The following is a 10698-nucleotide window of genomic DNA, read 5'->3' on the forward strand; positions in this document are numbered from 1 at the left end:
GCCTGTGATGTAAGTCTTTTCTTAATTATTTTCTCAGTACTAGTTCTTGTACAAAGTTGTGTCTATTTGAAAGTAGGTATTTGCATGGTTACCATATTTAGTTACTTCTTGTACACGGGCGGTTCTCGCTTCCAAACACGTGCGCTGGGTCACTGTGATCGGATTCTTGTCAACACAAGCTCATTTCAAATGATACTCACTCCTTTACTTAGGCATCGTTCTGCAAACGCACAGCTCTACGTCACCCACTCACTCGCACTCGCTGGCCGACCATGCCCAGAAGAAAAAAAATGGGTCGGCCTCATGCTGGCATGCGTTTATGTTCTGACAATTTGACATTCCATTGACGACGCCACATATAGTGCTAATACGCCTGGCAATTAGGTTACATTGTATGAGCTACATAAGAGTGAGTGAGTGAGTTTGGTTGAACGCCGCTTTTAACGGTATTCCAGTTATATCGCGGCGTGTCAGCTTAATGTGGGAGGAAAGCCCGTAGTGATGCAGGTCTCAGACGTTTACCACTTCGGTGAAACCCACGAGCACGGGTATGGTGCTGACAAACCTAGAAACATAATCGGGGCGAACCGGGATTCGAACCCACAATCATAGGTTTCTGGCGTGGCCAGGGGACGCAACTCTGCACAGCGAATCGCGGCGCCTTAGACGACTGGGCCACCCGTGCCCCCAGCTACATAAGAACATTGCTGAGGTACTCACATTCACTTTCCCCAACAAGCGACGATGTAATCATGTAATAAAATGGGAATGACACCTAAATGCAATATCTTTTATGATTAGATTGTTTGTACATCACAACCATCTCTATTGATTCACGTCGGCAATAGTTGACTTTAGGGATATACTAGTTTGGTCTTTGATATTCAATATCAGAGAGTGAGTGAGTGAGTGAGTGAGTGAGTGAGTTTGGTTTAAAGCACTTTGAACACTGTTCCAGTTATATCGCAGCCTGTCAGCTTGATTTGGGTGGTTAGCCCGTGGTGATGCAGGCCTTTGCAGTTTATGACAAACCTACGCGCATGCTGTATATGACTGAATAAAATTTAAAAAAAACCCCCCAAAACAAAAAACACGAGCATGTTGCCAAGGATGAAACATAGGCAGGCGAACCAGGATTCGAACCCTAACCACTGGCTCCTGGGTTCTACGGGACGTGACTCAAATATCGGGAGCCTCGATTTTAGTGTTTTGTCTGCAAAATACATAGACAGGTAGGTAAGCCAAATCTTGAGCTTCCGATTGAGCTTCCAATCTGTTTCATTGACGCTATGATTTCCAGCCTAAGATGAAAAAAAGGAAATACTTAAAATATTATTGCTGGATTTATTATTTCTTCCAAAACACATTGATGTTGTTAAAGTTTACACATAAATATAGTTGAAATTCGTTTTTGTCAAGTGACTATTTATATCTCGTGACCTAATACCACTGACACTTTCTTTGGTTGAGACAAGCACGCCTGACCTAGTTCGGCAGTTATCTAAACAAGAAGATAAAAATACATTGAACAACACCACTGACATTCAACATGGCCACAGAAAAATCCGCCATGTAAGTCTTTTGTGAAGATCATAGTTCTCTGAATTATTTCTCAGTAGTAGCCCTTGCACAAGCTTGTGCTTATTGACAAAGTATTTGCGTTATTACCTCTTTAAGGCACTCCTTGTGCGTGGACGGGATTCGTTCTCCAACACGAGAGCTGGGTCATTGTGATCTGTATCTCATCAACACAGGCTTATTTCACAGGCTTCTTCACTGTTATTGCAATGCCTATGCACAGAAGGACAAACTTTGCCGGCACACGTCAGGCCCGGCCTCATGCTAACATGTGCTTATGTTCTGACATTCCATTGACGACGCCACATATCGTGCCAGGACGCCTGGCAATTAGGTTACAATGTTGTGAGCTACAAAATAAGAACGTTGTTGAGGTACTCACATCTACTTTCCCCAACAAACGACAATATAATCATGTCTTTAAAATGGGAATGACAACAAAATGTAATATCTTTTATGATTTGATTGTTTGTAGATTATAATCAGTTACATTGTTTCACGTCGACAAGAGTTGACGTAAGGATACATATACTAGAATGGTCTTATATATTCAATAAGTGAGTGAGTTTGGTTTAACGTCACACTGAACGATGTTTCAGTTATATCACGGCGTGTCAGCATGATATTGATTTCTTGCACAGGGGGCCAGACTCAAAAACCGGAGCCTCGATTTTAGTGTTTTGTCTGCATAATAAATATGCATTGACAGGTAGGTAGTGAGGTAGTGTGGTAGGTAGGTACATTGATGGTAGGCATGTAAGTGTGTAGGCATATAGGTAAGTCAGTAGGTTTTTTGACGGATGGATGTATATACAGATAGATATGGATAAGTATGTTGCCTACGGGACGGGACTCAAATATCGGAAACTTCGATTTTAGTGATGTGTCTGCAAAATATATCTGACACTAACAGGTTGGTAGGTCGGTGGGTAGTGAGGTAGCTTTGTCGGTAGGAAGGCAGGTCGGAACGTCGATAGGTAGATTGGTGGATTGATGGATATATACAGTCAAGTACGGTTATTACGAACTCAAGGGGACTACTAATTTTAGTTCGTTATAACCGTTGTTCGTTATAAGCATATATACAGCATAACTACAGCAAATAGTCGGGACCAAAAAAGTAAGTTCGTTATATCCGTCAGTTCGTTATAAGCGTGTTCGTTATAACCGTAGTTTACTGTAGATTGATACGGAGAAGGAAGTTATCTAGCACAATACATACATTCTCGACCATGAACTGGGTTTTCCAGGGATCCCAACCTTGAAGAGCTGCCTGATCTGAGAAATTCGAAAGGACACGGATTCCTCTGTTTCCAGCATGATGGGTTGTACCTCTTCGTGCTGCCTCCACAAATAATGAAGGGACGCAGAAATACAGACACAGTCAAAACTGTCACAGAAGCCGAACTGAAGGATGATGACATCATTATTTGTGCGTATCCCAAATGCGGTAGGTCCATGGTGTATCCCACAACGAGTGAGTGAATGTTATTTAACGCCGCAGTCTGCACTACTCAAATTATTGAGCACGGCTATGGTGCTGAGGCGAATCTTTGATAGAAGCTCCGATCAGCGGATTCGGGCACGGCTAAGGGACCAAACTCTGCAGAGCGAAGTTCAGCCTCTTAGACCACAGGCCCGACCGTCATCCAAGATTATGTCCAGAATTATATTTTGTTATGATAATACTGTAACATAACCTTTATGGTCTTACAACGCTCAACAGGAACACCTTTCAATATATTGTTATACATGCTGCTTCTGTCGTGATCCTATTATTATAAAATCATTTCTCCCATACAAAGGAGGTAAAGAACACCATGATGGCCAAATATCTCTTCAAAGAAGGCAAAGACTGAAGATGCTGAGGGACCGACAATTCCAGGGTGTTTCAGAAAAATAAGGAAGAAGTGACCAAAAGACATTCGGTCCCTACCCACACTCCAAACATCCATCCCTCACCCCATCCATCCCCCACCCCACCCTCCAACACACATGCAAACCCATACACACAGAGAATTACTTTGAATCAAGGACAAAGAAGATGTAATTTATTTCAAAGTTCATCAAGTTCTCGACATGTTATATGTTATTTAGCAGCCCTTTCATATTTTGGTGCAACTAAAACAAATTCTGTTATAATTTGGAAGTTTTGGTGAAAGATTTACTGCATGTTACTGCTTTAGGAACCCATTGGCTGTGGGAAGTCATCGAGATGCTGATCAGTGGGACCATCAAGTATCAAAAGGATGTGAAAGAGACCCGGATGATGGAATTCATCTTCAAGGAAGGAATAGAAGCAGTGCCGCCTCCACGGGTATTCAACACACACCTTCCTCTGCGCATGCTTCCCAAACAGGTCGTGGAGAAGAAGGTCAAGTGTATTCAGATCATGCGCAACCCTAAAGATGCCTGTGTGTCCTTTTTTAACCACTGCAGAAATCTGGTTGAACCGCAAGGTTATGAAGGAGACTTCGCGGAGTTTACCGAGGCGTTTTTGTCAGGGAAACGTAAGTACAGCGAGTGGTTGATCACAGTCAATACTTCACGGTCCTCAGTACACAACTTCCCTCCATAAACCTTGAATACATATGGCCACTTCGCGGAGTATTCGCTATTTTAAGCAAGAAATCAATCAAAGAGTGTTCAGGCCAATAAGATCACAGGCCAAAAAGATCTAAGGTTATATCGCACAAACGGCAACATTTCTCGCCTGGCAAGGTCATCAACGTGTGCCAAAGCCATGCGGTTATCTGAACGCCTCTGTGATCTGGTGAATAGAGCGTCTGCCCGGAGAGCGGAATGGCGAGGGTTCGATCCCCGGCCACGTCATGCCAAGAGATGTTAAAAGATGGTACTTGTTGTTACCCTGCCTGACAGGTATTAAGGAGATAAAACGCCAAGCACACACGTCACTATTTGACAGTGTATCGGGCGGTGGGGTAGTCTATTAGTTAAAGTGTTCGTTCGTCATCCCGAAGACCCGGCTTCCTTTCGAGACATGGGTGGCGCGGTCGGGTAGCCTAGTGGATAAAGCGTTCGCTCGTCTCGCCGAAGACCCGGGTTCAATGGGTACAATGTGTGAAGCCCATTTCTGGTGTCCCCCGCCGTGATATTGCGGGAATATTGCTAAAAGCGGCGTAAAACAATACTCACTCACTCACTCCAGACATGGGTACAATGCGTGAAGCCCATTTCTGGCGTCCCCCGCCGTGATATTGCTGGAATAATCCTAAAAGCAGCTTAAAACAATACTCACTCACTAATGATAGTGTGTCATAAACACAAGATGTGGTCGGACTCGTACGCTGGTTTTAAAGGAGATTTGTTATGATTTTGGAAAGGTGAGGTGAGGTGAGGTAAAATGGGGTTTAACGTTGCGTCCAAGATTATTGCACTTATATAGCGAAGTGCATGCACGTGTGTGTGTGTGTGTGTGTGTGTGGCTGCTTGTACTAGTCCGAACTGATGCCGATTTACAGTGCTAGCTCACTGAGATACCATGTCGCAGTTTAACATGAATACCCCACTCAGACTCAGTATACTGACTCCGAGCCGGCCAATCCTTGTTTTTGCCCCTTAATGCCGGGCACCAGACAGGGTAACAACAAGTGAGTTAAAATTTAACGTCGCATCGGCATTATTTCAGCCATATAGCGACGAGGGAACAAAAAGTACCATCTTTTAACGTCTTTTGGTATGACGCGACCGCGAGACGGTCGATTATGGGAAGGTTTAGTTACAGGAGCTCCGACAGTCGCAGTGTGGACAGGACATCGACCTGTCTGTGAATACAAGTTCGACACTTTCCCAGGTGATGTTCAGGAATTCAGTTATATTTCAACCTTATCTTCCTTTATTTCCAGTACCGTTTGGATCCTATTCCACCTATCTGCTAACGTGGAAAGCTGAAGTGGCAGCTTCGCAAGAATTCCCTGTTCTTAATCTGTTTTATGAGGAAATGAAATTTGTGAGTATTCTACAAACCTGCATACATAGAGTTGTTGACCAAAAAACGTAAACTATAGAACTTACCTGCATATACATACATGGTTGCCATGTTGTACTCCTTGATATAACAGGTTTTTTTAATACAAACCCGTGAAGATCCGGGTTAGAATTCTGCAACCGATGCTTGTCGTAAGAGGCTTAATCGGGTCGTCAGGCTCGCTGATTTGGTTGATACATGTAATCGTATCCGAGTGCAGAGTTGATTGTTTACAGACCGCCGTCATATAACTGAAATATTGCTGAGCGCGGCAGCAATCTATCCATCTATCAATTTATTTGAGTGACAGATAAAGAACGAACACTCACTCACTCACTCACTCACTCACTCACTCACTCACTCACTCACTCACTCACTCAGGTTGTGTACCTCATGGCACAGGCACGTATGAACATATATCATGTCCCAAAAGATACGAACTATAAGCTGTATAAAGACACAAATACCTCCAGGACCCTGTCAAGAGTGTTAAAGACATCGCCAAGTTTCTACGCCTGAAATCTACAGACCAGTTCTGTGAAGAGGTTGCGGCTGCTTGTTCCTTTAAGAAAATGAAAAAAGTTGACGAGGAAATGAAAGGTGACCTTCCCTTCAAGATATGGAAAGATGGCTCTGACGGGACGTTCTACAGGAAAGGTACAACGCGTGTCACTTTAATTTTGGAAACAGATTTAATAATGCATTTTCTATTACCTGGGAGAAATACAACCCAAAGTTGCCTGGATGGGAAAGACAGTTCTTCAGATCCAAGACAATACATAAAATAGGGCATTTCTATTCCTGGATAATAACTTCTTTAATGACTGTAAAGGCGACGTTCTGGTATAGATCCTTATACCGCTGACAAGCATAATTTAAAGTACGCTGGCTTGGACACATTCGTTTCTCTGTTTCAGGTGAGATCGGGGACTGGAAGAATTGGTTCACTGTGGCAGAAAACGAGAAATTTGATCAAATATGGAACGAGAAGATGAAGGATTCTGGATTCGAGTTTACCTATACACCGGTGTGAGGTCATACCAAATACATGGGTTTCATGTGAACCGGTATCTAGTGAAATGTATGATACTCAAGAAGCTGAGTGTGCAGTGCCAATTTGCTTCATAAAACACTTCGCAGAAGTACAGGGGATTATCTGCGGATATTTACAAACGTAATTGCCCCAACATTTACCGCCCTCCTGATCTAAAGTTAAAGCATTTCAGGGCGACTTTTATATCCAAGAGATATAGGACATATTTTATCTTTATTCCCTGTCCTGGCTTAGAGTTGATATAGTTAGACTTTATATGTTGCGTACATAGGCAGGTCATATTTTATCTTTCTTCCCTGTCCCGGCTTAGAGTTGATATAGTTAGACTTTATATGTTGTGTACATACACCGGTGTGAGGTCATACATTGGTTTCACTTGAACCGATATAGTGAAATACATGATACTCAAATGTGCCATGACACGTGCAGTATCGCCGTAGCATATAAATGTGTCTTAATTTTGAACGTACAATTTATGAGATTTTACTTTGTCTAGAACCGTAGCTGGGAGTTAGTGAGTATGATTTCACACCGCTTATTATTCCAGCAATATCATGGTTGGCGACAACAGAGATGCGCTTCGCCTTTGGCCTGACGCGCGAACGCTTTAACCACTAGGCTACTCCCCCACCCCCGGAAGCTGTGATCACTGACCCTCCTTCAGCTCAAACGTCACAGAGTGATTAATGACCCTACTTTCAACATGACGTCACACTGTCATCACTAATCCTAATTTCAGCTGGACGTCACAGTGTGCCATTCTGACGTTTCAGTGCATCTAACATTTGACAAAAAAAATACATAGACAGTAATTTACGAATGACTAGGAATGAGGGATTATTTGTTTGACGAACATCAGGTCAAGTTTAAATGCGCTGTACGTGAACAAGGCGATGCTCCATATGTGAAAGTCATCTTTAATATATCCTTTTCCTTTCAGAATATTCAGAGGTGTGCAGAATTGTATATTACCATTGTGGAACCAATTGTTAACAAAATGCCGTCAGTTTTTGAACTGATGATGGAACCATAATGGTTCAAGTAAAATGTTTTCTAAATCAGTTTGATCAGTTTAAAAACAAGACCTGTACCTTTCCTAAGCTGCAATTGCATCCTCCTAAAAAAGGTAACTGATAGTAGTTGTATTTTGTTATATTTGCCCCTGTCATTGCAAAGATTATCGAATTGTGCACTTAGAACTATTCCTAAAACTTCATGACATAATCTAACTGGACTTCAAGTCATCGCACCTATCCATATTATCTTAGTGTTATAAATGTTGTTTTTTTCAGTCCTGACATTCTATAGAATATTGAAAGTGTATACATTGAAGCCCTGAGACTCGGTGACATCTCACATAGGTGTCATCCGCGTATTGACCGAGTTTCTGTTCTTTGTCATTAAGTAAAAATCATAATACCCAAAATTCTGGCTACGAACAAAAATAAATACGGCGAAAACAGGATACCCAGAGTTGTTATAAAATGGACTGTAACTGTGAACAATCCTACGTAGGTGAAACATCCCAAAGAGCACAAAACTTCAACCATCAAATCCGTGATGGTAAATCAGTAAATCAGCCATATCGGACCATATCAGCAAGTACACGGATAACGCACCAGCAAACATAATGGAAATAATGAAATATAAACGCAAAACATGATCATATAGGTTTGGGAAAAGTGAAGGAAACTGTACATAACACATTTATTACAAACTAATTTGTTGGCTTTCTTTCCGTCTGATTGCCATATCATGTGCATTTTGAGTAGAAAGTGTTTGAACAAGTTCTGTTCACACTGCACCATGAAACTTGACATATTGTTTCCAGTTGATTCCAATTTGATATTCGAGGGTTCGTACAGAACTACAGTAAACTACGGTTATAACAAGCTCAAAGGGACCACTAATTTTAATTCGTTATAACCGTAGTTCGTTATAAGCAAATGTAGGGAATATACACGGCAAATGGACAGGACTAAAAAAATAGTTCGTTATATCCGTCAGTTCGTTATAAGCGTGTTCGTTATAAACGTAGTTTATAGGACCGCCTCCGTGGCCTAGAGGTAGAGCGTCCGCCTGGAGAGCGGAAGGTCCGGGGTTCGATCCCCGGCCGCGTCACACCAAAGGACGTTAAAATATGGTACTTGTTATTACCCTGTCTGGCGCTCCGCATTAAGGGGCTAAAACAAGGACTGGTCGGCTCGGAGTCAGTATACTGTGTCTGAGTGGGGTATCCATGTTAAACTGCGACATGGTATCACAGTGTGCTAGCACTATAAATTGGCATCAGTCGGGACTAGTACAAGCAGCCACACACACACTGGCATGCACGTCGCTATATAAGTGCAATAATCTTGGACGCGACGTTAAACCCAATTTCACCTCACCTCACCTCACCTCACGTAGTTTACTGTAGATTGTGAAATCAGTACATGAATCAATCAATTCGATCTATTTCGTAGGTGTAGGCCCAGGGTTACATTTGTATTACAATGGACGTGACGTACACATATTGTTTTATTCTGAGAATAATGAACTACGAAGTGACATCGCTTGATAGATATAGATAGCTGGACGTTTAACTAATTTACAATCAGGTGTAGACATAATGATATTACATTTTTGTTTGGTCGGATATTCACAATATTACTTAGGTAAATGACGCGTCCGTTACTTGATATAACCGGGGCATAATAGCAAAATATGTCTGAAATCAGTAAATAACCACACACGATCAGTGAACGAGCAACAAATTATATTTGAAACACACATGAAAAGGTTTACAACCATAGACGTCAATACAGTGGGTCAACTATGTGACATTAGCAGTACATGGTAGAACCTATTGAAACACACACGATTAGGTTTACAATCATAGACGTCAATACAGTGGGTCAACTATGTGACATTAGCAGTACATGGTAGAACCTATTGAAACACACACGATTAGGTTTACAACCATAGACGTCAATACAGTGGGTCAACTATGTGACATTAGCAGTACATGGTAGAACCTATTGAAACCCACACGATTAGGTTTACAACCATAGACGTCAATACAGTGGGTCAACTATGTGACATTAGCAGTACATGGTAGAACCTATTGAAACACACATGATTAGGTTTACAACCATAGACGTCAATACAGTGGGTCAACTATGTGACATTAGCAGTACATGGTAGAACCTATTGAAACACACACGATTAGGTTTACAACCATAGACGTCAATACAGTGGGTCAACTATGTGACATTAGCAGTACATGGTAGAACCTATTGAAACACACACGATTAGGTTTACAACCATAGACGTCAATACAGTGGGTCAACTATGTGACATTAGCAGTACATGGTAGAACCTATTGAAACACACATGATTAGGTTTACAATCATAGACGTCAATACGGTTGGTCAACTATGTGACATTAGCAGTACATGGTAGAACCTATTGAAACACACATGATTAGGTTTACAATCATAGACGTCAATACGGTTGGTCAACTATGTGACATTAGCAGTACATGGTAGAACCTATTGAAACACACATGATTAGGTTTACAACCATAGACGTCAATACAGTGGGTCAGCTATGTGACATTAGCAGTACATGGTAGAACCTATTGAAACACACATGATTAGGTTTACAACCATAGACGTCAATACAGTGGGTCAGCTATGTGACATTAGCAGTACATGGTAGAACCTATTGAAACACACATGAATAGGTTTACAACCATAGACGTCAATACAGTGGGTCAGCTATGTGACATTAGCAGTACATGGTAGAACCTATTGAAACACACATGATTAGGTTTATAACCATAGACGTCAATACAGTGGGTCAACTATGTGACATTAGCAGTACATGGTAGAACCTATTGAAACACACATGATTAGGTTTACAATCATAGACGTCAATACAGTGGGTCAGCTATGTGACATTAGCAGTACATGGTAGAACCTATTGAAACACACATGATTAGGTTTACAATCATAGACGTCAATACGGTTGGTCAACTATGTGACATTAGCAGTACATGGTAGAACCTATTGAAACACACATGATTAGGTTTACA

General features: G+C 41.7%; 1 protein-coding gene across 2 annotated transcripts; it reads left to right on the top strand.

Annotated features, from left to right (window-relative positions):
* Positions 1-1433: 1433 nt before the first annotated feature.
* LOC124133399 (sulfotransferase 1B1-like) lies at positions 1434-6816 on the top strand. 2 transcript variants are annotated; one of them, XM_046497800.2, is made up of 7 exons: positions 1434-1572; positions 2829-3028; positions 3765-4088; positions 5445-5548; positions 6040-6223; positions 6484-6614; positions 6657-6816. In XM_046497800.2, exons 1-6 carry the CDS (start codon positions 1550-1552, stop codon positions 6597-6599), a joined length of 951 nt encoding a protein of 316 aa, XP_046353756.1. In that variant the 5' UTR covers positions 1434-1549; the 3' UTR covers positions 6600-6614; positions 6657-6816. The 2 variants fall into 2 exon arrangements, with proteins under 2 accessions (XP_046353756.1, XP_046353755.1); XM_046497799.2 differs by having other exon boundaries at positions 6484-6816.
* The last annotated feature ends 3882 nt before the right edge of the window (positions 6817-10698 follow it).

This window comes from Haliotis rufescens, unplaced genomic scaffold (assembly GCF_023055435.1).
Source record: "Haliotis rufescens isolate VD_foot unplaced genomic scaffold, xgHalRufe1.0.p SCAF_21, whole genome shotgun sequence".
Classification (NCBI taxonomy): domain Eukaryota; kingdom Metazoa; phylum Mollusca; class Gastropoda; order Lepetellida; family Haliotidae; genus Haliotis; species Haliotis rufescens.

Bases quoted from the DNA above. Each gene is read 5' to 3' on its own strand.
- LOC124133399 (XM_046497799.2), top strand. From the start codon at position 1,550: ATGGCCACAGAAAAATCCGCCAT. The intron at 3,029-3,764 runs GTAGGTCCATGG...TTACTGCTTTAG, and splicing joins TTGTGCGTATCCCAAATGCG to GAACCCATTGGCTGTGGGAA. The intron at 5,549-6,039 runs GTGAGTATTCTA...AAATACCTCCAG, and splicing joins TTTATGAGGAAATGAAATTT to GACCCTGTCAAGAGTGTTAA.